This window comes from Aethalodelphis obliquidens, unplaced genomic scaffold (assembly GCF_003676395.1).
Source record: "Aethalodelphis obliquidens isolate GAN/ISIS:26980383/991018 unplaced genomic scaffold, ASM367639v1 scaffold146, whole genome shotgun sequence".
Taxonomy (NCBI): domain Eukaryota; kingdom Metazoa; phylum Chordata; class Mammalia; order Artiodactyla; family Delphinidae; genus Aethalodelphis; species Aethalodelphis obliquidens.
In genome coordinates, this window is record NW_020838090.1 from 76,127 (window position 1) to 102,719 (window position 26,593).

Below are 26,593 nucleotides of genomic sequence, written 5' to 3' on the forward strand. Positions count from 1 at the left end.
CCGTGAGCTCAGGCGCCCGGGCCGCCGGCGACGCCCCCCCACCCCCGATGAGCTCACCGTCCAGCGAGGGGAGGGGCGCGCCCAAGGGGTCTCAGGGCCTGCGTCTCAGCCCAGCAGCAAAAGCCACCTCCTCCAGGGAGCCGCCCACAGTCACGGCCCCCCGCCTTTGCCCCGAGCCTGGGCTGTCCAGACAAGTTTGATTCTGCCTTGGGGGTGGGGGGTGACAGGCCCTTGCAGGTGCTCACTGAGCGCCTACCGCCCGGAAGTCCGCACTGGGGCAGGGACCCGAGCCCCGTGATGAGCCAGCGTCCTGGCTGCCACTGATTTGGCCCCTGATGGGTGCCAGGCCTGGCCTGGGAGCGAGCAGGAGAAATGTTCGGGATTCTCAGGAGCATGATTAGGTGCAGGGCTGAGCTCTGGGCGTGTACGGCGGGGTGCCACCGAGGGGCCAAGTGTCTGTGAACCGGGTGGGCACAGCCATGCCCCGGCTCTGCCAGGCTCCCTCTTCCTCTTCTGCGTGCCCATTGCCTGGTAGCTTCATATTCAGCTCAAATGTTACTTCCTTGGTGAAGGCCACATAAAGCAGTGTCTTAATATTTTGCCCACAACCCCCGATAAGAACTACATTTTACATCCTGAGCCAGTACCTGCATGCACACACAGATCGACACAAATAACTGAAACAAACGTTCCACCAAATGAAACCTTCCCTTACTACCTGAAAACACTCTATTTCCTATTCTATTCCACTTCATAAAAAGAGAGAAAGAAAAGAAGGAAGGGGGCTTCCCTGGTGGTGCAGTGGTTAAGAATCCACCTGCCAATGCAGGGGACACGGGTTCGAGCCCTGGTTCGGGAAGATCCCACGTGCCATGGAGCAACTAAGCCCGTGCGCCACAGCTACTGAGCCTGTGCTCTAGAGCCCGTGAGCCACAACTACTGAGCCCGTGAGCCACAACTACTGAGCCCGCGTGCCACAACTACTGAAGCCCGCGTGCCTAGAGCCCGTGCTCTGCAACAGGAGAAGCCACCGCAGTGAGAAGCCCGCGCACCGCAACGAAGAGTAGCCCCCGCTCGCTGCAACTAGAGAAAGCCTGTGCACAGCAACGAAGACCCACCGTGGCCAAAAATAAATAAATAAAAATTTTAAAATACCTTTAAAAACAAAAAGAAAAGAAGGAAGGGAGGAAGGGAAAAAGGGAGAAGGAAGGAAGGGGTAGGAAGGGAGGAAGAAGTTTGGTCACACCTGCTAAAATGCTGGCTCTGCTGGCAATGACCTTTCCACCTTGACCCATGGTGGGATCTCCTTGCAGTACCTCGGCCTTTGTCTCTCCCTGCTCCATCTACTGGGACCCCGTCCCCACAGCACTGGGTTATCCTCACTTGATCGATGAGTGGCCTGAGTTTAGATCCATGAGGTGGCTGTGTTGGAGCTCATGGCCAAGGCTGTCCTTCAAGGAGGGAAACCCACCTACCACAGGCATTGCAGTCGGAGCCAGGGGTACAATAGGTGGGGTAGCAGGAAGGAGACACCTTCATTTTAATGTTCTCTTTACACTACTATCTCCCTCCCCTCCCCCCACACCCCTGAGACACACACATCTCGGGGTCTCTACTTCTTCCAGGTCTGGGGGAACGGTTTGTACAGCACCAGCTCTTCCCTGGTAAAGACCGTAATAAACACTTTTTCTCCTTGTGTTGAAGGTTCCTGAAAAGCACTAGAACCAGCTCCATTCCCACTGCCAAGGCAAGCTGACTCTCCAGCTAGCCGTGCCAACAGTCCCAAGGTGGACAGATGTGTTCTAGGGCTGGAACACAAGGTGTTAATTGAGAGGCTTTTGGTCAGCTAACCATTCCCTGCTGTATATTGGCTGTAACAATCTTCCACATGTTAATTTTCACAATAATCACCATCTTACGACTTTTGTTACTATCTGAGCAATGTTTTAAAGTATTTGATTGCCAGGAAAAACCCATAGGATGTTTCACATCCTTGAAGAGAAAAACTAAGTTTTGTATTGTACCAAAGTATTATGGTTCTGATCTTTTTTAAAAAATATTTATTTGGTAACACTTTATTTATTTGGTTGCACCGGGTCTTAGTTGCAGCAGGCAGGCTCCTTAGTTGTGGCATGCATGTGGGATCTAGATCGAAACCGGGCCCCCTGCATTGGGAGTGCAGAGTCTTAACCACTGCACCACCAGGGAAGTCCCCTTAAGGTTCTTATCTTAAAGAAAACATTAATAGCTCAATAAATAATAGTCTCCTTGGACATGACTGTTGAGAAATGTATTCATGTTGATATTACTTTTCCTTATAATTTTTGATGTTGCTGGGATTACAAGTTATATAATATACTGCTTAGAATCCATTCCCCATTCTCAAAGGAGAAACTGTCTTCTTGTTCTTGACTTGGAATCGGTGGCTTCCAAGCCCACTCTTCCCAGCAAGACTCCCCTCAAGGCCCCAGATTTCCCCTAACAGCTCCTCTGCTGACTCAGAAACCCCGCTGGGCCACACTGTCCAGGTTAGGACCTCGAGTGCTAGGTATTGGCTGGGGGAACATCCATGAATGAATTGCACTCGGGGCCCTTGCGCAAGTCTCCTCCTTCTCTGGGTCCCCAATTCCTCCTCTATGTGACAGGGGTGGTGCCGAGGGCCTCTCAGCTCTGACGGTCAAGGGCTCGCCTGGTTTCTGGTGGTCTGGGATGGGTCTGCCTGCAAATGGGGCTGGACTTGGGCTCCAGGTGGGCTTGTGTGCAGGGGACCATCACAAGTCAGACTCCTGGTGCCATCCATGGTGGGACCACATAGCGGGGCAACTGGGGGAGAGGGAAATAAAAGGCAGAGGGCCAAGGCAGGTGCCGGGGGAGGGGTTGTTCCTAGAGGAGAAGGCAAACTTAGAATTCCTTGACCTCATAAGGAAACAGCTTGGGTCTGTATGGGGAGGGGTGGCATGGGGAGGACAGCCTCTGGGACAGGGGCCAGCACTGCAGAAGGCTTGGAGAGGTACTGGGGAATCTGATCTTGCCAAAACTGCAAATTCCAGGAGGCCAACTCTGAGCGGCCCAGAGCCCAAACGCCATCTCCCTCCCTGCTCTGAGATAAGCAGCAAGACCCTGCCCTGCCCTGGGCTCTGCCCCCTTGTACTGCCATGCATGTCTGGGGCCCTCATATTTTGGGAGACAGAGCAGGCCTCATCTTTACTCTAAAACCCAGCCTACAGCAACTTTTCTGAGGGTCTTTGTGTGTGATCAAACCAGGGCCCTATCTTCTCTCCACCCCATCAGCGAACCTCCATGCAGAACTGGTCTGTGACCCTCGCCAGCTGGGCCAGCCTTCCTGCCTGGTCTTCTCCCAGGTACCAGCCGTCATCTATGAGAACCTCCTCCCCAGGCTCCCAGTTCTGGGAGAAGCACTTCAGTTCCCCCACACTCCATCAGCTGCCTTTGTTTAGAACGTGACTGTCATCTCCTTCCCAAATTCCACAGGGCAGCTCTTTACTGACCAAGCCCCTCACCAACTCCTAGTGACAGTCCCCGCTCCCCAGCAGGCCTTGGCAGCCTTCCGTGGTTTGCCCCCTTCGGTCCCCTGGCCCCCCTGTCCTGGGGGCCCGCTCTGCACTACCACGGCCCTGAAGCCCACCGAGACCCAGGTGCTCAGAGCCCACCAAGTCTTACTGGAACCCCGGAGCAGGTCCCTCTGAGTCTGGAAGCCCCCACCCCCGCCCCCCGCCGCTGCCTGGCTGCTGGTCACACTGGGCTCAGGGGCCATTCCGACAGGAAAGGAAGCCCCTCCCGCCCCAGGTGGACAGCTGGTGGGTGAGGCGGGCACTCGCTGTCTCTGCATGCATCACACCGCGCCCTGTGCCAGTGCGCATCGGCACGCTCGGGTCCCTTCCAAGGCTGCTGGCTCCTGGAGTGCCGATGGCCTCCTGGCCCAGTGCCCCATTTCCTCCCGGGTGGAGCGGGGAGGGAGGGAGGCGGTGGGGACCGGCGGGGCGCAGGTGCGCAGGCCAAACCCTGCAGAGCGGGAAGGCGGGCTGGGGCAGGGGGCCTGGTGGTCTGGGGGGGCGGCCTAGGGTCCGGGCCCAGACCCACGCTCTCCAAGGTCTCGCCCTTCAGATCAGGGCCCTTCCCGCTGCTGCTGTTGTCGGGGCGTCCGGCTGGGGCGCGGCCGGGGAACCCCAAGCGCTGGAGCTCAGCTGAGGGTGGACAGCAGGGGGGCTGCGGGGACCGGGCTGAATCCACGGGACTCAGGGAGGGCGAGCCCCAACCAGCGCGCGGCCCCGCCCCACTTTCACGTCCTGGCCGGTTTCTGCCGGTTCCATGGCCACAGGCCCCGCCCCTCTTCGCTTCGGGCCGGAACAGGCCAGCGAGTGACGTCTTGGCTCGCCGACCCCGCCCCGCTCCCAGGTCCCGGCGGGTCTAAGCTCGTCCCCCTGGCGCGCAGGCCCCGCCCCTCGTTCCCGTCTTGCCCAAACTCGCCAGCGTGTGACGTCTCTGGGCTCGCAGGCCCCGCCCCCCTCCCGGACGCACAGCCCCACCCTCTCCCACGGCCCGACCGGTCCTCGGCTCTTCGGCTCTAGCGCGCCCTACATCCCTCTTTCGCCTCTAGCCAATCCCGTCAGTCTGTGACGTCGGGGCTCGTCAGCCCCGCCCCGCCCATTCCCAGGGCCCGACCGCTCGGCGCCGGGGGCTCCCCGCGTCCTGGCTCCGCCCCGCACAGCGCGCGCGGCCCGCAGGGGCCGCGGTTGGACGCGATTGTGACGCAGGCGTGACGCGGGCGTAGCCGCTCCCGAGGCGCTCGCGCTGCTCCTGTCGCGCTCTGAGGCGGTCGTAGCTCGGCCCGTATCACCAGGCCCGGGCCACCCCCAGGCCTCTGCCGCCCGCTGCCCGCCATGGACGACTACGCGGTCCTGTCGGACACCGAGCTGGCTGCCGTGCTGCGCCAGTACAACATCCCGCACGGGCCCGTCGTGGGTACGCGGCGGCGGCCGGCCCCTCCCCGCGCTTCGCCCCGCGCCCCTTTCCTTAACCCCTCTCCGCGCCGCCCCCGGTCTCGCGGCCCGCGCCCTGACCGCCCTGTGCCCCTTGTCTGGCCAGGTTCCACTCGCAAGCTCTACGAAAAGAAAATCTTCGAGTATGAGACCCAGAGGCGGAGGCTCTCGCCCCCTAACTCGTCCGCATCCTCTTTCTCCTGTCGGTTCTCGGGTGAGGCCCCCGCCCCACGGCTCCACCTGGCCGCCCTCGGGGACAGGGTTTGGGAGGAAGGGGTCGCGAGGGGGTGGCAGGGGCGCTGGCCGGGAGGGGCACAGGGGAAAGGGGAGGTGAACCTTGGAGGCAAACGGCCCTGGCCCCCCCCTCGTTCAGACTTAGATTCAGCGTCCGTGGACTCGGATATGTACGATCTGCCCAAGAAAGAGGACGCCTTACTTTACCAGAGCAAGGGTAAGGCAGGGGTGGGGTGGGCACCCAGACACCTTCGTTCCGGTGTCAGGGAGAACCTGAGATCTCAACCCCCACCGTCCTGCAGTAGTCCTGGAGGGGAGAAACCGAGTCACAGGCCCCCAAGTGGGATTCAGATTAGGGCCATCTGGCCAGGTGGGGACACCGTTGCTCCCTCTTCCCCGCTGCCCCCCTTCCCAAGGCTATAATTATGACTACTGTGAGGAGAGTTACTTGACCACCAGGACTTACGGGGAGCCTGAGTCTGTGGGCACATCCAAGGGCTTCCGCCAGCCCTCGGCTTCACTCTCAGATGCTGACACCTTTCACCACCAGGTGAGCTGGCTGTTGGGCACCCTGTACGTGGGTACAACCTGAGGGGGTGATTGTGGGGTTTGGATAAATCAGGGGGGCCACTGGGTGCAAATGGTGGCTCCGAGAGCCTCCAGGGAGAGGTGGGGTCAGCAGACACCTGCCAGGTCAGGGCCTTTCTGTGGGGGGCTGTCAGAACTGCTTGACTAGAGTGCCCGGTACGTGCCCTGCACCCTTGCCTGGGACCTAGGTTTGAGCTCTCTCTGAGAATCCTGGGGCAGAAAGTAGGGTGTAGGTAGCTGGCACAGTCACTTAGCAAGTGGCAAGGCCCCACGGACATAAGGCCGGGAACCAAGAAGGGTGCTGGAGGGTGGCGAGGCCCAGGCCTTGAAGCAGTGTTCAGAGTAGGCTGGCAGGGAAGTTGGGCTGAGGGGCATGACGGGGCCACGCTGCCCCTGCCAGCCAGTATCCTTACCCTGATTCACTTCTATAGGTTCACGATGACAATCTTTTCTCTTCTGAAGAGGAGGGCAAGGATAGGTGAGTAGTAGGGAGGGCCAGGGACTGGGGCTGATTCTGGGCGCAGGCCTTCCCGGCCTATCTGCTCCCCTCTTTGCCTCAGGGAACGCCCCGTGTATGGCCGGGACAGTGCCTACCAGAGCATCGCACACTACCGCCCTGTTTCCAACGTCTCCAGAAGCTCCCTGGGCCTGTCCTATTACCCCACCTCCTCCTCCACCTCTGCCGTGTCCTCGCCTTCATCTCCTCCTTCGTGGCTCGCCCGCCGTGCCATCCGGCCAGAAAAGCGGGCCCCTGGGGCTGCTCTGGGCCAGGACCACCAGGTCCCGCTCTGGGGCCAGATGCTCCTGTTTCTCATCTTTGCTGCCTTCCTGGTTTTTGTTTACCACTGCATGCAGGCCTAGGATAGCAACCCCTTCCGGGCGGAGCCCTAACGCTCTGGCCTTGTGGCTTGGGGCCAGCTGCTCTTGGAAGTCCTGGCTGACTGCCTTAGCAGTGTTTTCTGGGGGAGGGGGGTTGGGGCTTTTCTGCGTGTTCTAGCTTGGGGGTACTGGGACAGGGGCAGTGTTTGCTTCCCCTGCCTTGTCCTGTCGGGGAGGCAGCAGGCCTGGGCCTCTGCAGCATGGTGGGCCTGGACAGGTGTTCCTCTGGAGCCTCCTGGCCCCACTTGCCTCTGACCCTTAGGGCCTAGGAGGGCAAGAGCCTTCTCCTGGAGAGGAGAACATGGGTGTCATCATTGCATGCCTCCTGTTCATTGTCACCTCATTGGGGGGGATTGACCAAAGGACACCCTGACTTTGTTTTCGTGGACAATAAAAAGACCGTTTATTTTTAACGTGTGGGCTCTTCCCTTTAATGTGGGGAGGGGGTGGGCTGCCCCCTGCTAAGGCCCTCCAGGCCTTGGGCCTCCAGAATTGCCATCTGGCGTTGTTGGTTCTTCTTTTCTTCCTTTGCACTTGGGGTAGGGATCACATGCTACCCATGGACATATTTGTGCTTTGCTTTTGGGGTCCACTCCCTGACTCGTTACCCAAAGCTCTTGTAACTACTCATAAAAATAACTGTCACACGGAGAACCCACTTGGAAATGCAGGCGAGGCTGCTTGCACGATGTCAGTTATGGGTGTTTAACTTTCCAGCAGAGGCCAATCTTGGTGTCCAAGGGTGGGGGGATGAAGAGGAAACGAGGCATCTGCTTGGTGAGCCATTTCTGCTGGAAAGCTGATTGTTTAATGCTACAGGAGAAGGCTCTTAGTACTCTGGAATGCTCCATCACCTTTCGGTAAACCAGTTCCTCACCTGGCTATATTCCTTCTTATTGCCAGGTTTTCTGCTGTGGGTATTTCATAATTTTCAGAGAAGGAAACCTAGGGTAGACTGCCACAAGAGGCCGTGCGTCCTGGCTCTGCACTGCCAGTAGAGGGCAGTAAAGCGTGGAGAGGCTGGCTCCGTGTAAACAGGCGGGAATCAGAGGCACCACAAGGGCTACCTCGTTGTGTGGGGGCCTAGCATCGGTCCCTCTCACCTCTGACCGGCTCCTTGCTATAGGTGGCAGGACTTGGCAGAGCCTGGCCTCTCACCTGCATGTACACCATGGGCTCCTGAGCCTTTCGGGGCCTCTTGGCTGTCTACGGCTGCATGGTGAGCTTTGGTCAGGGCTGGGACTGGAACCATCCTACCGAAGCTCCTGGACATTTCTTTTTGATGCATCCTAGTCTCCCCATTTTTTTTTCTTGGGCGGGTGTTTTCTTAAAAATAACACAGGGCTTCCCTGGTGGCGCAGTGGTTGAGAGTCCGCCTGCCGATGCAGGGGATGCGGGTTCGTGCCCCGGTCCGGGAAGATTCCACATGCCGCGGAGCGGCTGGGCCCGTGAGCCATGGCCGCTGAGCCTGCGTGTCCGGAGCGTGTGCTCCGCAACGGGAGAGGCCACAACAGTGAGAGGCCCGTGTACCGCAAAAAAAATAATAATACATACTTTTTTGTGCATTTAAAATAAACAAAAAAGAATGATGGGACTTCCCTGGTGGTCCAGTGGTGAAGAGTACACCTTCTGGGACTTCCCTGGTGGCGCAGTGGTTAAGAATCCGCCTGCCAATGCAGGGGACACGGGTTCGAGCCCTGGCCCGAGAAAATCCCACGTGCCGTGGAGCAACTAAGCCCATGCACCACAACTACTGAGCCTGCGCTCTAGAGCCTGCGAGCCACAACTACTGAGCCGGTGCGCCTAGAGCCCGTGCTCCACAACAAGAGAAGCCACTGCAATGAGAAGCCCACGCACCGCAACAAAAGAGTAGCCCCCACTCGCCACAACTAGAGAAAGCCCACATGCAGCAACGAAGACCCAACACAGCCAAAAATAAATAAATTTATTTTTTAAAAATCCACCTTTCAACGCAGGGGACACGGGTTCCATCCCTGCTGGGGGAACTAAGATCCCACATGTTGTGGGACAACTAAGCCCGCGTGCCACAGCTACTGAGCTTATGCGCCTCAACGAGACAGCCCACGCACCCTGGAGCCCACGCCACAACTAGAGAGAGAAAAACCCGCACGCCGCAATGAAGAGCCCGAACATCACAGTTAAAGATCTTCTGTACCGCAACTAAGACCTGACGCAGCCAAAATATATATATATTTTAAAAATATTTTAAAATATATACAAAAAAGGATGAAAAAATTGCTTCTAATTTTCTTACCCCTCCCACAGGCTCAGCCTCCTTTGTTTGCTGCAAGCCCCTCCCCCAGCACCCAGCCAACTGTGGCATGGACTCCCCAGGTCTCCAGCTTCTGCCCCTTGCCGTCCCAGTGCAAGAGCTGAGACTTGTTTGCTTCATGGTGGGTGGTGGGCATGGGCAGGGGGTGCTGCCTTCTCATTGGTGACAATAAGGCCTGATGGTCAGATCAATGAGCCTGAATGGGGGTGGGGGTACAGAAGAGGTAGTCAGGTTGCCAGTGCACCAGAACTCCAGGGTGGCATGCTGAGACATCTTGCTTCAGCAACGGGTCCCACATCAAGTATGTTGGGAAGCGGGACCGAGCCTGTGAATACAGCTCCCCCACAGGCTCTCACTACCTGGCACTGCTGTTCAGCCGGAGCCCCACCAGGTCTTGGCGGAGAGGCAAGTGGAGCCTAGGGACGTGGTAAGGTTGACTCGCTGATACCCTGTGGAGTAGCTGGGGCGGAGGGGGACAGCATGGGAGCAAGGGGAGCTGGGCTTGGGCCCTCCCAAGGAAGGGGAGAGAGATGGCGTGGCCTCCGGGTGGAATGATCCTCTCCAGGCCTCAGGTCCTTGATCTGTTCCAGGAAAGAGGGGGAGGCTAGGTGTGCTTGGCAACCACTGTGGTGTCTGAGAGAAGAGAGGAAAGAGTCTCCACCCAGGTGACATAGTCTCCCTGTTCTCATTCATCATTCCCCAAGGGCAACCACATCCATTGATCACCATGCAGCAGAGGGAGGGTTTCTGCAGGCTCCTGAGTGGCTTCAAGCTTCCTGCCCCAGGGCTCTTAGACGCCCCCCTCCCAAAGAGTTGTAGCTCCCAAGGGCTCTGGACCGCCCCCAGCACTCCCCTTCAGGCTCGGCCCCACTTCCCAGGGCTCTGAGACTACCTCCCGCGAGGGCTCTGAGGGGCCCAGCTGCCTAAAAGTCCCCCGAGGGCTCTGGAGTTCCATCACAGGGCAACTGAGGACTTCCATTCCCCAGGGCTTAGGCCATCCTCCCTTCCCCCACCAAGGGCTCCAGTGGTGCTGGGAACAAAGCAGGGGGCAGCAGCTGCCCAAGGTTAAGGGGACAGTGACTCCCCTGCTGTGTAGGTGCCAGCAGAGGGGGGAGGGAATGGTGGTGGTGGTGGTCCTGCCAGGCAGGGAGGAGCCTGGATGATGCAATGGAGCTGGTTGCAATGGACCTGGATGCGTGGCTGCTGCCAGAGGTCTGAGCCGCATCCCTAGTGGAGCACAGAAAGGAGGGCCCTGTGGGTGGGGCAGGGGCATGGAGCCAGGAATCCTAGCTCAGGATCCTCCCACCCTTGACCTCCACCCCCTTGTCAGGTCCAGGGTAAGTAGCAGACAGTGTTGGGCAGACCTAGGTCCACCCCTACCTTGACCCCCACGCTGTGCTGGAGCTAGAGATGGTGGCTACTGGGCTGGTCCCCACACTGCAGAGGACAGTCCATCCAAGAGAACAGTCCAAGGGGGGCACAGCCTGTGGATCCACGACGATGGACCACCCCAGGCCCTGACGGTCTAAAGGACAGGAAAGTGCCACTGTTACTACCCCGGGGGCTGGCCAGTTGCCCTAGGTTCAGGGTGGCCATCGCTGGAGACTCTACCCCTCCCCCCAGGGCAGACAGCTCCAACAGGCCCCAGGCCCACACCCGAGCCCCGCTCACCAGCAGGTGCCAGGAGCAGAGACAAGGTCCCGGCCACACGCCTTCCCCCAGGCTGGCCCCATCTCACCTACTAAGTCTAGGGACGGGGTGGCTGGTCACCCCAGTTGGGAGCAGCCCCCCATCCTGCAGGTCCAGCTGCGGGCAGGGCAGGGCAGGGCAGGGGGATGGTGGAGCTGACCACCCACACCCCACCTGGAGGCTGGCCAGCCTCCACCCCTGCTCTGGCCACACCTCTGCGCCCGACCCTCCGTGCTGCCCGCTCCCCCAGGAGGATGGGAGGGACCCGGCTGAGGAAAGGGGAGCACCGGCCCCTCAGGATGGGACTGCCGCCCACCCGACAGTGAGGGAGCCCCAGCACTTCAACAAAGGAGACAGTAGTCTGGAGACCCTTGGGATTCCCGTGCAGGCCCCCAGCACGGCGGCCTCACCCAACTCCAGGGCGCAGGGCCAGGGTGCTCCAGGGCAGCCACCTCCACACCCCCCAGGAACCCCGATGAAGCCAGTGATGGGAGTGTGTGTGTGTGTGTGTGTGTGTGTGTGTGTGTGTCTGGAAGGTCCCCACAAGCCCAGTGAGGCCGCAGCCAGGGGAGCAGGACTGAGGAAAGCGCTAAACGATGGGCGGGGCTGGGGGACTGCCCTGGGGTCAGAGCACCTACTGAGGACGGGCCAGGTACTGACGCCGGTACTCAGCGGGGGGGAGGCACCCAGGTCCTCGGGCGGGCGGAGAGGGTGAGGGCCAAGGATGAGCACTGCAGGTGGGTGGCGGCCGGGTGGGGACAGGGCCTGGCCGCTGCCCTGATTATGCCCATCCACAGAGCAGGCCGCTAGGAAGAGCTCCCTCGGGCAAGGGAGGACCAGCGCCCACGCAGTGCCCTGGGCTCCCGTGGGCAGGCCGCCTCAGAGGGAAGACCGCAGGGAAGCCGGGCCCGCCTTGTCGTGCCTTCTGCCCAGGGCTGAGGGACTGGAAGATGGCTCTACTTAGGGGGACAGTCAGATGGCCCAGGAGTGTGGGGCTGCAGCGGGCCCGAGCGTCTCCCGGAGCCCCAGGACCCCGCGGCCCCACATCGCGGCCGGAGGGTGTCCCCGGCAGCCACCACCACAGCCACGAGGCCGGGCCCAGCAAGCACGGCCTCGGCCTCAGCCTCTGCTCCTGGGACGGAGACAGAGCCCGGCTCTCCCGACACCCACGGTCCTGGGGTTCAAGAAGTGCATGGCGGCCTCGGACGGGGCCGGAGAGCTGTCGCCAAGGGCCCCGGCGTTGCCCAGCAGCGAGAGCCAACAGGAAAGGCACTCACCACCCACAGAACCTGCGTGACAAATTCAGAGCCACCAAGCGTGTCATCGGGAGTCACGTCTGACTCCCAGGCAAGAAGGATGCGGCGGGCACCTCTCCCTTGGCCACAGTGGGAGCTCCTTCTTGGGACCAAAGGGACACTCGCCTGCCACCCCGGGCTGGCGCCTGCCACTGCTGAGCCGTCACAGCCCAGCCCGGGGCTACCTGGCATGGTCACTGAGGACAGGGGCTCGCCAGCCTGCACCCTCACAATGGGGCCCACCCTTCTCTGCTCCCTGCCCCTACCCACTTCCCAGCTGCACGGTGGGAGGCTGGCGGGGTGGGGAGGGGAGCTGGGAGAGGAGGGCCTGCACCTATGGGCACAAGAGAGGCCACCCCAGCCTCAGGCAAGGTAGCTGCCCCCGCCCCCACCCCACTGAGAAGGAGAGGGGGCGGGGACCTTGGAGGTCGGGGAGCACTGGGGCCCAGGCCTGGGTGTGCACTTGCAGGGCCCTGGCAGTGGATGGGCTGCTGTAATGAGAAAGCGCTTCTGGCCCCCGCGCCCATGGCAGCACAACTAGCCAGGACTCCCATCAGGGCTGCAAACTCCTGGGCAGAGGGCACGCACCGCTGGCTCTGTGGGCCACGCTGGGGTCCTGTCACATGTTCTTTCTTTCCTCTGGCTTTTTTTCTTTTTTAACTTCTGTTTTTAAAATTTTATTTATTTTTGGCTGTGGTGGGTCTTCGTCGCTGCGCGCGGGCTTTCTCTAGTTGCGGTGTGCGGTCTTCTCACCGCGGTGGCTTCTCTCGTTGCGGAACACGAGCTCAGGTACGCGGGCTTCAGTAGTTCAGGCTCACGGGCTCAGTAGCTGTGGCGCACGGGTTTCGCTGCTGCGCGGCACGTGGGATCTTCCCGGACCAGGGCTCGAACCCGTGTTCCCTGCATGGGCAGGCGGATTCTTAACCACTGCACCACCAGGGAAGGCCCTCTTTCTCTGGCTTTTTGTGTGTTTTGTCTGCAACTGTTTAAAGGTGAAAACCCACTGTGCCCTTGCAAACACAGGCCCTGCTTCTCTGGGTCCCGGGCTGGAACCTGCCACCCCCGCTCAGACAAAGGACGCATTCCCAAGGGGCCTGTGCGGACCAGGAGTCCCGCACACAGATTCTGGAGCGAGGACACTCCTCTGAGCCTTCGCATCCGCCATGAACGCGAACAAGCTACGCCCTAGCGGGTACCGTCCCCTCCTCCGCTGTTCCTGGGTTGACCCGTGTAAGCCATAAAATTACAGCAGAGGTGAGGGGGTGTCACTTTGAGGTGAAGTTCTTAGAGAAACACTGAGGCTCGATCTCGGGGCTGCTCTGTGCTAGGTCGTGGGCTCTGGCGAAGCCCCACCCTGAGCACCCCTAGGAAGAGGCCCGGTGGGGAGGCCCGAGGCCCCGCCACAGCCACGCGAGCCATCTTGGAAGCAGAGCTGCCCCCGCCCATCCCCACACCCTAGGCAGACCATGGGGCTGTGGCCCCAGCGGAGGCCTCGACTGCAGCCTGTGATGGACCCCAAGCCGGAAGCCCCCAGCCAAGCCTTCTTGAGTCCTGTCCTTCACACACGCGGGAGATGACGACGGTTGGCTGTGTTAAGGTGCTACGATTGGGGTAATCTGTTATGCAGCAATGGGTAAGTAATACACGATCATTTTAAATGGAGAAGACCACTCCAAGTCAGTCTGAAGCAAACAAACCGACGAGAAGCCCCAGAAGCCATCAGGAGAAGCCTGGAAAGTCTGATGACACAAGCACTAAAATCGTATGCCTGGCCAACACAAACCGCAAACCACAAAGTCAAGACACAAGTGACAAAGTGGGGCAAAAAAATAGTAGCAAGACGTGACTCAGGGCTCGTATCGTTAACGCATAGAGAGCTTGAACCAGTCAACAAGGAAAGCTCAACGACGCCAAGGAAAAGGGGGTGCAGGAGGGGACCGCGGAAAGTGCAAGCCAAAGGCTACCCCCCATCTGATCCCACAGCCAGAACGTGCTCGAGCGTTGGGGTCCCAGAGCTGCTGGTTCCGGGCACACATGGTGCCTGGTGACTGGCACTGCATTTGCTCTGCGCCTCCAACTAGAAGGCGGGCGATCCTGGAGCCGAACAAAGACCAGCCACCGCAAAGACTGGCCAAAACGGTGGGTGGTGGCGCTGGGCGTTGGGCAGGTCTGGGCAGCATCACCCAGGAGCTGGGAGACCCTCTTGGTGAGGAACGTTTGGCAGGAAAGGCGGCGGCGGCGGCGGCTGGAGAGGACTGGCCACGCCCACAGACCAGACAACTGTCAGGGCAGTTCCCGGGCAGACAACCCCCTTTCTGGCCTCCACCCTCCCCCAAATCCACACTCTTGGTCTCAGGGCCCGTGTTCCTTTCCCACCTCTGAGCTCGGCGGTCAGGTCTTTTTCCTCTGCCTCATCAGAGTTCTTCCCATCCCCACGCCCAGGCCTCCGCCCCTCCCTCCTAAGTGTCCAGATGTTATCAGCCCCAGTCGGGGAACTGCTGAGCACGTGTACAAACCTGACACCTGATCCTGCCGGGGTGCCGGGGCGGGGGGGGGGCGGTGCGCTGTGGACCACATCCTCAGGCGGGGAAGGGTGAAGGCTGCTCAATGGGAAGCCCCAGATCTCGCGAGAGTCAGCATCCTCCTGGCGCTTCCCAGGCCCGTGGGGACCCTGCAGAGGAGCCAGTCTGGGGTAGGGCAGGGGGCACACACCTAGGAGTCTCAGCCCTCTAGAGCAGTGCTTCTCACAGCGGGGTCCCTGGCCAGCAGCAGCATCACCCAGGATTGCTGGACTAGCAAATTCGCAGGCCCCACCCCAGGTGTGCCAGATCAGAGCCTCTGGGGTGGGGCCCTGCAACCCAGGGTTGAACGCGCCCTCCAGGTGTGCCTACGCGCCTCTCAGCGTGAGAACCAGCACCGGGATGGACGGTTCCTCATCGCACCCTCTTCTAGAGAAGCCATGAGCTTTCTCTCTCTGCGGGGCTCACCTTGACCTCCCAGGTGAGAGGCAGGCAGGCAGGCACCCACAGGTTGTCCTGGAGAACAGGCGTGCTTGAGGCAGGATTCCTTCCCAGCAGGCCACACGTGTCAAGTGACATGGGGAAGACTTTGTTACTTCGTGCCGTCCCCCCCTCCAGCAGCATGGACAGACCCCCCTGGCCGACACCAAGTTTCTGGGCACGGCCGCAGCTCTGCCCACCTCTCCCTGGATACCACGTGTGTGTGGAGGGGGGCGGGTCCGTGCTTCACAGGGAACCGTCCGAATCACACTCAGGGGCGCTGGAACACAGTGGGCCAGGCAAGGGGTGGGGTGGCGGGAGGGTGCAAGCTCTCAGGATCGCGGAGCCAAAGGCCCCCGGTGACTCGGGGAACGGGGACTCTGGCCAGGCCCAGGACCCACAGGGGTGGGGGGCGGAGTCCGGGGAAGCTGGGCGGTGACCACAAGGCCGGGCCGTTGTCCCGGCGCGTCGAGCCCCGCCCTGACCGCCCCCACGCGGGTCTCCTCACTTCCCCTCAGCGCGCCCACCGTAAGCCGCGGAGCAGCGCTTTCCTGCCCACCCCTTCCAGCTGGCTCCGCCAATGACCAAGCTCGACTCGTGACGAGACCCGCCCCCAGGAAACCCGGCCCTTCTGGTGTGACGGGCACCTCCTTTGCCCAATCAAAACAAGCAGACCCCCCGCGCCCCTCTCAGCTCTGCCCCCCCCCGCGGTTTTTCTTCAGCCGGCGACCGGGTCGGCTGCGGGCCTCTAGGTGTCCCTGCCGGGAGAGCAGGGACTGTCCGTGCAGAGTGGCGCGAGTGGTCCGATGTGTACACGCTAAGCCCTGCTTGTGTGCTTTTGGTGTGAACTTGTATTCGGAAGGAATTAAGTTCACAGGAAGTTACAGAGAAACGGCCAAGAGGCCGGAGCACCTCCCGCAGTTCCCCCAGCGTCAGCCTGTCGCACAGCTGGTGGGACCGCACACCAGGAAAGGGCACTGGTGCCAGCGGAGAGCTGCTCCGGGTTTTATCCCCGTGTGTGTGTGTGTGTGTGTGTGTGTGTGTGTGTGTAGGGCTCAGCTGACCACCATGCCATCAGTATCCAGCCCGTCCCCTCACAAGGACCCCTCCCGTGGACCTTTCGTAGCCACAGCCCCCTCCCTCCTCCTCCCAACCCATGGCAACCGGGTTCTATTCTCAGCTCTGTAATTTTGTCATTTGAAGACATTACATAAGGACTGCCCTGGCGGTCCAGTGGTTAGGAGTCCCCGCTCTCACTGCCGAGGGCGGGGGTTCCATCCCTGCTCCGGGCCGGAGCTAGGATCCCGCGAGCCACCCAGGGCTTTTTTTCACTCACACACTGCTCTTGAGATCCATCCATCGGAACGGTTGCAGGTATCAATAGTTAGTTCTTCCTTTGTATTGCCAGCTGTCGTCCGTGGTTGGATCAGCCACAGTTTGTTCAGGCCTTCACCCACTGAGGGACATGGTGCCGATTCCCACTTTAGGCTTCTACAAATAAATCTGCTATGAACATTCGTGTACAGGTTTTCCTGTGGTCAGAAGTTTCCATTTCTTTGGCAGGCCTGCCCAACAGTGCAACTGCTGCGTTCTAAGGAGGTGGAAGTTTAGCCTTGGAAGAAACTGCCAATTTGCATCCCACGGTGGCTGGACCATTTTACACGTTAGCAACCCGCATATATTTAAAGCACATAATTGAAAGTTTTTACAGAACATTATCTTAAGCAAGACTGTTAACAGTTCTGTTTCTCACTTCTAAGTATGTTCTTGTATGCAATCACCAACATAGTTATACTCACACAGTTTTAAAAAACACAAACCCTGTACATACAATTGTGATTTTCTTTTAACTAGCAATAATATAGCTTCGAAATTCTTCCATGTCAGTACAGAAACATCTAGCTCATTTCTTCTCTGGCCACGCGGTATTTGATAGAGTACACGCCCTATAATTTACATAACAAATCCCCAACTGATGAACTTTTCCCTTTTCCCTTCTTCTTCTTCTTCTTCTTCTCCTTTTCCTTTGTTTTTGCTACCTGCTCTGAACATGTGTCAATGTCACCCTAGAATAATTACCTCTAAGTGGCCCTGCCAGGTCAAAGCCTATGGACATTTACAGTTTTAATGGACAGCACATAATTGCCTCCCCAAAAGACCCTGCTTGTCATACACTTGGGCTGTTAGTCCTTTGTTCCATGTGTTGTAAATATTTTCCCTCAGTCTGTCTCTTGTCTTGAAAGACTAGGCTGGCTGGTTTGGGCTGTCAAGAAGCTATACAATTTATTTTTTGCGGTACGCGGGCCTCTCACTGTTGTGGCCTGTCCCGTTGCGGAGCATAGGCTCCGGACGGGCAGGCCCGGCGGCCATGGCTCACGGGCCCAGCCGCTCCATGGCATGTGGGATCTTCCCGGACCGGGGCACGAACCCGCGTCCCCTGCATCGGCAGCCGGACTCTCAACCACTGCGCCACCAGGGAAGCCCGAGAAGCTATACAATTTTATATGAGCAAATTTATTAAACTCTCAGTTGATGATTTCTGGGTTATGTATCTTGGGCACAAAGGCCTCCTCCCTCGTGTGAGGAGAGTGTTGTGACTGCGGGGGGATGGGGCGGGCGGGATTTCTGAGTTCCATAGCAAATTCCTCATTGACCCTGGCTGGCATTCGGCCTGCCGGCTGATCACTCTGTGTGTGTGTGTGTGTGTGTGTGTGTGTGTGTGTGTGTGTGTGTGTGTATGCGCTTGCGCGCGCGGGGCGGCAGATTGGGGGAGGTGGTGTTTGTCACATGACCCCACGTTATGTAGACCGGGACTGGGGGCAGTGCCTCTCAGACACCCAGCCCCTGCCCTCCAGGGTGCCAGTCCACTTGGGGAGAAGACAAGGAAATGTGTAAGGAGAAGAGTTTAGCTATATTATTTAAGTGCATAGGTGGCCCGCAGGGGAGCGAGGGAGATCCATGGGGGAAACCGCAAATGGAATCAGTGGGGTGGCTGGGGCCGAGGCTGGGCCTGGGAGAGGAGCTGCGGGCAGGCTTTCCGAAGGGCTCAGAGTTAATGGGCCGCAGAAGGTGAGAGAGCAGAACTGAAATCCGCCTGAAAGCAGCGCTCTTGAACGGTCACCTGCACAGTGAAAAGGAAGGACAGGGCTGTATGAAGAAGTGGGTCCATCCCAGCATGGGTCTGAGTGAGCAGGAGAGGAGCCCCTGCCCCCATCATCCACAAGCTGGGGCTGCCTCCCCCCTCCCTGCCGCAGACAGAGGGGCTTCAGAGAACCGCAGGCTGAGAGAGACGATGCCCAGCGCCCCCCATCGTGGTAGTACTGCTGGGCTCCCCGAAGAGCAGTCGCTCCCTGGAAGGGGACACCTCACCCCCGGCTTCCCCCTCAGGACTCCCAGAGGCCCAGCGGAAGACGGGTCTGCCAGCTCAAATTGAAGACACCGCCCACCCTCATGGAGCATCGGACGGACGACTGGCCCTGTCAACGTCCTGTCCCCAGGGCATCCCTGTCAGAGGCCAGATAATATAGTTTTCAGTGAGGGCTGCGAGTGCCGGCTCCGTGCCTGGACTCGTCCATTCCACCCTCGCGGTGGCCCTAGGAAGTTGGGAGCATGTCATCCCCATTCTCCAGATGAGCAGATGAGGCCAACGTGACAGAAGGGTTGAGGAGCTTGTTCTGAATCACTAGCTAGCAGGTGGCCGAGGCGAGGTGTGGATGAAGGACACTGGCCTCTAAGCCTGACGTCCTTTTGCGGGGAGGCGCTGCATCTGGATTGCTCCCTCACAGGGAGGCTCCGGGGCGTGGTGGGTGTGGCATGTCAGCTTGTCCTGAAGGCATCAGAGGTGAGTCCTGGTGACTATCCCCGCCCTGGCCTTGGGCCAGCCCATAAAGGAAGGAGGGTAAGAAAGAGAAACACCTTCTACTCTTGTGCTTAATGGGGGGGGGGCGGCCTCTGAAACACAGACTGACATTACCTTTGGATTCTCCTGAGATCAGAGCAGTTCTCATGGGTATTTACCAGTCGTTTGCATTACTGTGATAGAAGGCTACTCCCACTCCCCAAATCTTCAGCAGCCTCCCAGACACAAAACAAAGATACCAAGGAAGGAATCACAGAGGTAAGACTAATTTTAAAAGCCCAGGCCGATTTGAAGAAGAAAAAGAACTTTAGGAATTAAAAACAAAGCCACAGTCATTGAAATAAAAATCTCAACAGATGAATCGAACCACAGATCGGATGCCACCGAAGAAGGAAGCAGTGCCCTGGAAGATCGGTGGTGCCTGGGAAATCGCCTCCTGCCCCTCCTGTCCCGTTCCCCCTCTTAGCGATGCTGCTGCTTTCTCCTTCCCTGAGAAACTGCCGCAGCCCCTCCTCAGAGATCCAGCCTCTGTTCTTCAAGGCCCCTTATCCTGCCTTCTAGGCTTCAGATGACCTCAACCCCCTCCCTTTTCCCCAGGCTCCGGGGCTGGGGGGCAGCTTCTTCCTGTACCATCTCTGTTTCTCCAGCCCTCCGATCCCTGGGTAACCTAGTGGGGCTCGAGGCACCCATGACCTGCGGGGGCCTCACCACTCATCAAGCTCTCCCCTGCGGTTGACTGGGATGAAGGGCCAGTGCAGCAAGTGCCCGGGGGAGCCGCAGCGGCTGCTGCCCTGAACTGTCGTGGAGGGGACGCTGGGGATCAAGGCTGTGTGTGGGGTGACTCCACAGTGTCCCCGGGAGTGCACGGAGAAAAAACTGACAAGGTCCAATTCCTTACCTCTCAGCTCAAGGCACAGTATGCCAGCCAGAGCACTTCCATGGCAGCCCTAAAAATTCTCTTCCTCCTGTAACCTGCAGGGCTGACGGTACTGGAAATCAAACACGACCAACACAAACGAAACCTGCATCATTGTGCGGGTTGCAGAATCCCAAGGTCACCTGAATTCCCAGCCCCTCCATGTTTCTCGTGTGAAGGCTACGGCACTGGCTGGAGGAGTGGGACCCTGAAGCCTAGAATCGGGACATCGGGTTGCCCTCGGTGGAGGCTGACAGTCGGGAAGCCCCCGGTCCCCTGCAGCCTCCCTTGCGGGTGGAAGTAGCCTGCCCTCCCGTCTCTGGCAGGCTGCTGTTCTCTCCCTTGAGGACTGTGTCATCACCTCACCTGGCGCAGATGCCTTGCAAGGGGACACCCTCTGTCCTCCACACCTGTGCCACCACACCCTGTTGCCATTAGACCCATAACTGGGGCCTAATCACAGCATGATCCAGGGGGACAGACCAAAGCCTGACCCTAGAGGAAAGAGCTCATGCCTCAATACATATTTTCCATAAGGATATTAAAAAAATATTTTCCAGACTTCACTGATATCTACCAACTGAACTGTATTTGAACGTTTGTGGTAGTAGGTTCTCAGGGTGTGCGACTCAGTAGGTGAGGTGGGCCACTCGATGGGGTGGATTAACTGATAGCGTATTTACTAGAGGTTCCAGATTAAGAGTATTAGGACAGGGGCTTCCCTTCCCTGGTGGCGCAGTGGTTAAGAATCCGCCTGCCAATGCAGGGGACACGGGTTCGAGCCCTGGTCCGGGAAGATCCCACAGGCCGTGGAGCAACTAAGCCCGTGTGCCACAACTACTGAGCCTGCGCTCTAGAGCCCACGAGCCACAACTACTGAAGCCCGCGCGCCTAGAGCCCGTGCTGGGCAACGAGAAGCCACTGCAATGAGAGGCCCGCACACCACAACGAAGAGTAGCCCCCGCTCGCCGCAACTAGAGAAAGCCCGCGCGCAGCAACGAAGACCCAACGCAGCCAAAAATAAATAAATAAATAAATTTTAAAATAAGAAAAGTATTAGGACATACAGCTGGTGTGTAGTCTAGCACCTCACATGCTTGGCTTGGACCTACTACTGACCTGCATTTCATGGGTTTTGATGCCAGAAATGCCCTGACAGGAGGTGCAGGACAGAATCCCTAGGCTTAGGGAGAGAGGAATTTGAGAGTACATTCATCATATCCAGCCTGAACACTCCATCCCCCAACTGTGTTCCAGGGATAGGTCCAGAAGCAGCTCTTTTCAGCAAGGTGCTGAGAGAGCCATTAGCGCAGGAACACGAGCGGAAGGACTAAGGACCCCAGGAACAGTCTGGCACGTTCCAGGAAAAGCAAGAATGACGGGCTGGAGCCAGGTGAGCAAGGCACAGAAAATGAGCCTCTAGGGCTTCCCTGGTGGCACAGTGGTTGAGAGTCCGCCTGCCGATGCAGGGGACACGGGTTCGTGCCCCGGCCTGGGAAGATCCCACATGCCGCGGAGCGGCCGGGCCCGTGAGCCATGGCCACTGAGCCTGCGCGTCCGGAGCCTGTGCTGCGCTACGGGAAGAGGCCACGGCAGTGAGAGGCCCGCGTACCGCAAAAAAAAAAAAAAAAAAAAAGAAAGAAAAGAAAATGAGCCTCTAAGAAGGAAATAGTTGGGCAGCCTGCTACAGGACTGCTTGATGCGTATAACCCTAAATCCTCTAGTTCTGGGAGCAAAAACCTGACTTGAGTTGCCCCCGTGGAGAGTCACACCTTCTCACCCAGTTTCCAGACCCAGAGCCCCCTGATGGAAGGGGAGGCTGTGTTCCCTGGGAAGGACCTAGCTGCAGCATTGCTGGAAGTGCACAGCGCAAATCTTCCCAAGCCTTCCTAAAGGACCCATTCACTAAAGTGAAAGGTCGTCCTGGAGAAGAACAGGTGTGTCACACCTGTCAAGTGACATGGGGAAGACTTTGTTACCTTCTTGCTATCCCCAGCTCTAGAAGCGTGGGCACCTCTGGCGGATACCTAGATCCCTGGTGGTATGGGTACTAGCTCTGGACACTTCTCTGGATGTATTCTTGGGCGGGCAGGGGGCGGGTCCGTGCTTTACCTTAGAAGATCTCAGAGGCACACTCAGGAGGCGCTGGAATTCAGTGGGCGGGGCAAGAACTGTGTGTGGGGGTGGGCGCCACATTCTGGGCCCCGGGAGTGTGGAAGCTCCCAGGATACAGATCAAGGCAGCTCTCAGAGGCCAGGACTGGGCCCAGCCGGACAAGGAGTGACGGTGCTCGTTTGCCATCTGGGTGGGGTCGCCACCTTCCTCTTCCCCTTCTCCAAGTCACCCTGGGGAGCACAACGTCTCTTTTCTCTGCCGGGTCAGGGCGGGCCCAACGGTGTTCACGGGCTCTCCTGAGCCCTGGATCTTGCGGGGCGGCTTTTTCTTGGCCTTTCTCGCGGGAGGGCACAGACCTCCTGGGGCCGACGCAGGCCCCGCCCCGGGTCTCCAGGAAAGGAGGACTTTGCGTACAGCTCGCAAACAAGAGGGCTCAGGACTCTTCGGTTACGGCCCGGGGGCTGCGGAGGCGGGGCGAGGGCGGGCCTCTCGCTCCGCCTCCCGGTCGACAAATGAACGTGGGCAGAGCCTCCAGCAGGGCGCCTCCCTGCTGGGCTCTGGAGCGCAGGGGGAAGGTACAGAGGGCTTGTCCCGGGCTCCGCCATGCCCAGGAACACGCGCGCGGCCGCCGTAAGCCCCATTCGGCATTTTCCTTCTTTCAACTCTAGGAACATACGTCTTTCATAGTTACGGCAAAGCCTCGGGCAAGAGTTCTACGCCCACAATGGCCAGCCGGAAGCCGGCTTCTCTCGCCGATGTGGCGAAGCCCCATTCGCCAGCTGGCCGCCCGCGGTACGGGACCTAGCCGCCTCCCCGCTCTGCGCTTGTGCCCAGCCCCTCCCGCACGCAGGCGCAGAGCACCGCTGCGACTACGGTCCGGAAGTGTGACAGAGTGTCTATCCGCCCTCACCCGGACTCTATGGTTCCTACGCGTGAAGATAGACGGCCTATATAAGGCCTGCGCAGGCGTAAGAGCGTCTCTTTCCCTTCGGCGCGGTGAGTAGTCGGCGGTTGTGGCTCGTGCGGTGCCCTTGCCATTTCTCTCCTCTAGTTCAAGGCCTGTCTTCGACTGCTCTTCCGATCTTGTATGTTTTGTTGCAGCCACTGAAGATCTTGGTGTCGCCATGGGCCGCCGCCCCGCCCGCTGGTGAGTGCCTGTTTCGCTGCTGGGAAAGGGGGGGAGAATTGCATTTGGCTGCTAAAAGCAGCCGTGGGTGGGGTCTCCCTAGTGCGGCTTTCCTGTCCTGGGAACGGACCCCGCGTATTCTCCAAGAACTTGCAGGTCGCTTTAGGTCTTTGTTTGTACCATTTGGTTTTATAAATTCATGCTGGTGTTTACCGCTTCCCCCTTTTCGTTGGAGTGGCCGGTTGACCCAGGTCTGCATATGTTAGCCCCATTTTAGGGCTACAAGCGACGTGCGCCTTGCATCGCGCCTTCAGAGCTGAAAAGTCGCTTGCTTTTTAGGTTCGGTGCCCTCAGGGCCTTTGTGTGCCATCCCCGTTTTATTTCCAGGCGACGTGCCGTGTGGGCTCCTTGGTCGGCAAGGGCAGTCCCAGAAAAGCGTGTTCAGCCGCCTCGTGTGCCCTTCAGGGGGCGCCCATCACGAGGCTTGGAGGCCGACTTAATGCCACGTGCCCAAAGGACTTTAGGTGGATGGCATGAAGTGTGTTACTCTTCGCAGTATTTAAATTGAGAAAGTCCGTTTCAGGATGTTAGCCTCATAGGGAGCTGAGAACGCAACAGGGCATGGAGGGCGGTGGTTTTTACTTTTATAACCTCCTAACTTCTGGCCACATTTGCTTTAGCATCAGTTTCTAGGGATGAAGACCAAGCTTAGAGATGACGTATGTCATTCCCCCCTCCCAACGCCCCTGTGGCCGTAGATTGAGGAAGAACTCAAAGTGCCTATTGCGGAGTTCACTTGTGAATCCCTGCTAACTTGGGTTCCTCCCCTTCCCCGCAGTTACCGGTATTGCAAGAACAAGCCATACCCAAAGTCTCGCTTCTGCCGAGGTGTCCCTGGTAAGTGGTGGGAAAGCCCCCAAACTGGTTTGGCTGCACTGACCCAGTGGCTATGGCACACACACACTCACCAGAGTTTTCTTCTAGATGCTAAGATCCGCATCTTTGACCTGGGGCGGAAGAAGGCGAAGGTGGATGAGTTCCCACTCTGTGGCCACATGGTGTCGGATGAATATGAGCAGCTCTCCTCTGAAGGTGAGGCAGGTTTCCTTGTTCACCATTCCTGGTCCCTTGTATGTGGGCCCCCGGGCAGACCTAGAGCTCACTGCACTGGAATTATCAGGTCATTAATCACGAGCAGCCAATCGTGAGCTTCTTTACTAAACTCCCCCAGCCAATACAGGTGCTCCCAGAGAGCCATGGTAAGTGCTTCTGTGCCATTTTGTCTCACTCTGCTGCCTCCCCCGCCCCAATAGCCCTGGAGGCTGCCCGTATTTGTGCCAACAAGTACATGGTGAAAAGCTGCGGCAAAGATGGTTTTCACATCCGAGTGCGGCTCCACCCCTTCCACGTCATCCGCATCAACAAGATGTTGTCCTGTGCTGGAGCTGATAGGTGAGCTGGGTCCTGAGACTCCTGGCCTTTTCAGATGTTCTCCCATACCTTAAAGCCTGGGCTTGATTACTTTTTTCATCAGTCAGGGCAAAGAGGTGGCCTCACAAAGATTCAACCACCCATAGCAAAGCCAGGCCAAAGGGCTAGCAAGTGGACTTAAGTGGACAGTCCCAGAGACAAACACAAAAGGCGCCATGGCTCTGGGAAACAGGTAGAGGGAGGTGCTCCTGCCGGAGGAGCTCCTCTTTGAGCCTAATGACGTGAGCTGCAGGCAGGCAGGTTGCTGGCGTGGTCACAGGTTGGATGGCTTTCAGATGAGCCCAGTAGCACCTTGCAGGGATTCTAGCTAGTCTGTTTTAGGGTTCTCTGTGTTCTCTGCAGCCAGTTAAGCCGACTGTGCTCTTTTCCCCATGGGGGCCCGGTGCGCAATGGCTGCAAACAGCAGCCTCCTCGGTAGTGTATGCGGCCTGTTGCCTGTACGGGTTGCCCTAAGGGACCTTGGAGACAGCCCTTTCCGGTGGACATCAATGACTGGCATGCTGTTCCCAATCTAGGCTCCAGACAGGTATGCGTGGTGCCTTTGGAAAGCCCCAGGGCACAGTGGCCAGGGTCCACATTGGCCAGGTCATAATGTCCATCCGCACCAAGCTGCAGAACAAGGAGCATGTGATTGAGGCCCTCCGCAGGGCCAAGTTCAAGTTCCCTGGCCGCCAGAAGGTATGTAGTGCTACAGCCTTGGTCTCACCTTTCCCTGCTCCTGTCCCCAGGCCTCCTGACTCAGCTGTTTCTGTCTCTCTCTAGATCCACATCTCCAAGAAGTGGGGATTTACTAAGTTTAATGCAGATGAGTTTGAAAACATGGTGGCAGAAAAGCGGCTCATTCCGGATGGCTGTGGGGTCAAGTACATCCCTAATCGTGGCCCCCTGGACAAATGGCGGGCCCTGCACTCGTGAGAGCCTTGGCGCTGCCCCTCCCCACCTGTGGCCCCTAATAAACTCTACTTTCTTCTCCTGTCTTTGCATCTGGATTCATGGGGGTTGGGGAGCCTCTGGGAGTCCTAGGGTTGCTCTCTCTTCTCTTCAGAAAAAGGCTGACCACTAAGCTGGCCAGTTGGCACTTAGCAGGGCCAGCACTTGGACCTGCCTTAGATCCCAGGCAGTAGGTTCACAAGTCCCCCTGCATGTGCATGGAGCACTTCCTTAGCAAAGCACCCACCCTGGGTGATGGAAAGGGGTCTCGGGCAGCTGTGGAAGCTCTTCCCCAGGGTCCCAGACCAGGACAGGAACATTGTTGGACATGGGGAGGAAGGAAGCAGACCAGACATGGTTCTGGCTGTATTTTCACCAGTTACCCCTGGAGTAAACATTTGTCCTGGGCCTAACCACATTTCCCCGTCTACAGAGTTGAGAAATCTCGTCACCCCACCCCATCCTAAGCCTAACCCACTACCCCTTACAGGGCCTCACTCCCAGGGCCCTTTACTCCTGATATCAAGCTCCTATGGCTGAGATAGGGCTTGGCGACAAGAGACCTTTGGGCAAATAGTGTGCAGTGCCCTCTGGCCCAGGGGATCCTGGTGTGCTATCTGACACCAACTGCCAGGGCCACCCTGCTGTAAGAGCAGCCGAGTCCCAGAGCTCTGCTAGGTGGGGTGGCCTGGGGCTGTGAGCCCAGGAGAAGAGGACCCTAAAGGGATTTGTTCCAGAGCCCGGCATAGTAGCCGGAGAGCCTTGCTGCAGTCTGGCTGTGACTGCGTGCAGCAGTCGGCCCCCGAGAGGCCTCTGGCATCTTGTAATCCTTAGCGACTGCCATTTCTAAAGTTTAAAACTACCTTTTAACCTAAAGTTGATGCTTCTAAATCATAAAAACATAACTTGCACTTAAACGGCTCTGATGTCCTGCTAGCCGTCTTTAATGAGAACACTAAGTGGGGTCATTGTTGCTGCGGCTGTAGTATCCTGTATTCCTTTCCCCTGGGGGGTCGCATGCACGGTGACTTCTGTAGATATTATAAGTGGTTTATGCAGATGCTTTGTGTGCACCTGTAGGGTTGGTAACCAGCCTCCGAGGTGTCAGGGCAGCTAGCTGGGTTACAATGAACTTAAACATTTCCTGTGGAGAGTGTGTGTGTGGTATGTGTGATGTGT

General features: G+C 58.4%; 2 protein-coding genes, 1 long non-coding RNA gene and 1 other non-coding gene across 6 annotated transcripts; all 4 read left to right on the plus strand.

The window, feature by feature from the left end:
* Positions 1 to 4,785: 4,785 nt before the first annotated feature.
* Positions 4,786 to 7,114, plus strand: EMD (emerin). Of its 2 annotated transcripts, none has more exons than XM_027099857.1 (6): positions 4,786 to 4,983; positions 5,107 to 5,214; positions 5,374 to 5,451; positions 5,651 to 5,784; positions 6,254 to 6,300; positions 6,347 to 7,114. In XM_027099857.1, exons 1-6 carry the CDS (start codon positions 4,902 to 4,904, stop codon positions 6,681 to 6,683), a joined length of 786 nt encoding a protein of 261 aa, XP_026955658.1. In that variant the 5' UTR covers positions 4,786 to 4,901; the 3' UTR covers positions 6,684 to 7,114. The 2 variants fall into 2 exon arrangements, with proteins under 2 accessions (XP_026955658.1, XP_026955659.1); XM_027099858.1 differs by having other exon boundaries at positions 4,791 to 4,983; positions 6,383 to 7,114.
* A 10,980-nt stretch (positions 7,115 to 18,094) lies between these two features.
* Positions 18,095 to 20,313, plus strand: LOC113616497 (uncharacterized). Its single transcript, XR_003431311.1, has 2 exons — positions 18,095 to 18,818; positions 18,973 to 20,313. It is a non-coding gene; the product is annotated as an uncharacterized LOC113616497 (long non-coding RNA).
* Positions 20,314 to 22,827: 2,514 nt separating this feature from the next.
* On the plus strand, positions 22,828 to 25,461 carry RPL10 (ribosomal protein L10). Of its 2 annotated transcripts, XM_027099853.1 has the most exons (6): positions 22,829 to 23,014; positions 23,832 to 23,890; positions 23,978 to 24,085; positions 24,307 to 24,445; positions 25,000 to 25,162; positions 25,247 to 25,461. In XM_027099853.1, exons 1-6 carry the CDS (start codon positions 22,992 to 22,994, stop codon positions 25,397 to 25,399), a joined length of 645 nt encoding a protein of 214 aa, XP_026955654.1. In that variant the 5' UTR covers positions 22,829 to 22,991; the 3' UTR covers positions 25,400 to 25,461. The 2 variants fall into 2 exon arrangements, with proteins under 2 accessions (XP_026955655.1, XP_026955654.1); XM_027099854.1 differs by lacking the exon at positions 25,247 to 25,461 and having other exon boundaries at positions 22,828 to 23,014; positions 25,011 to 25,119.
* LOC113616518 (small nucleolar RNA SNORA70) lies at positions 24,821 to 24,955 on the plus strand. The gene has a single exon (XR_003431316.1). It is a non-coding gene; the product is annotated as a small nucleolar RNA SNORA70 (small nucleolar RNA).
* Positions 25,462 to 26,593: the final 1,132 nt, after the last annotated feature.

What these genes read in the sequence shown, in the direction of transcription:
- EMD (XM_027099857.1), top strand. Translation starts at nt 4,902, where the DNA reads ATGGACGACTACGCGGTCCTGTCGGACACCGAGCTGGCTGCCGTGCTG. An exon ending in CCCGCACGGGCCCGTCGTGG is followed by an intron (nt 4,984 to 5,106) that starts GTACGCGGCGGC and finishes TTGTCTGGCCAG; the next exon opens with GTTCCACTCGCAAGCTCTAC. An exon ending in TTTCTCCTGTCGGTTCTCGG is followed by an intron (nt 5,215 to 5,373) that starts GTGAGGCCCCCG and finishes CCCCTCGTTCAG; the next exon opens with ACTTAGATTCAGCGTCCGTG.
- RPL10 (XM_027099853.1), top strand. Translation starts at nt 22,992, where the DNA reads ATGGGCCGCCGCCCCGCCCGCTG. An exon ending in CTTCTGCCGAGGTGTCCCTG is followed by an intron (nt 23,891 to 23,977) that starts GTAAGTGGTGGG and finishes GTTTTCTTCTAG; the next exon opens with ATGCTAAGATCCGCATCTTT. An exon ending in TCCTGTGCTGGAGCTGATAG is followed by an intron (nt 24,446 to 24,999) that starts GTGAGCTGGGTC and finishes TTCCCAATCTAG; the next exon opens with GCTCCAGACAGGTATGCGTG.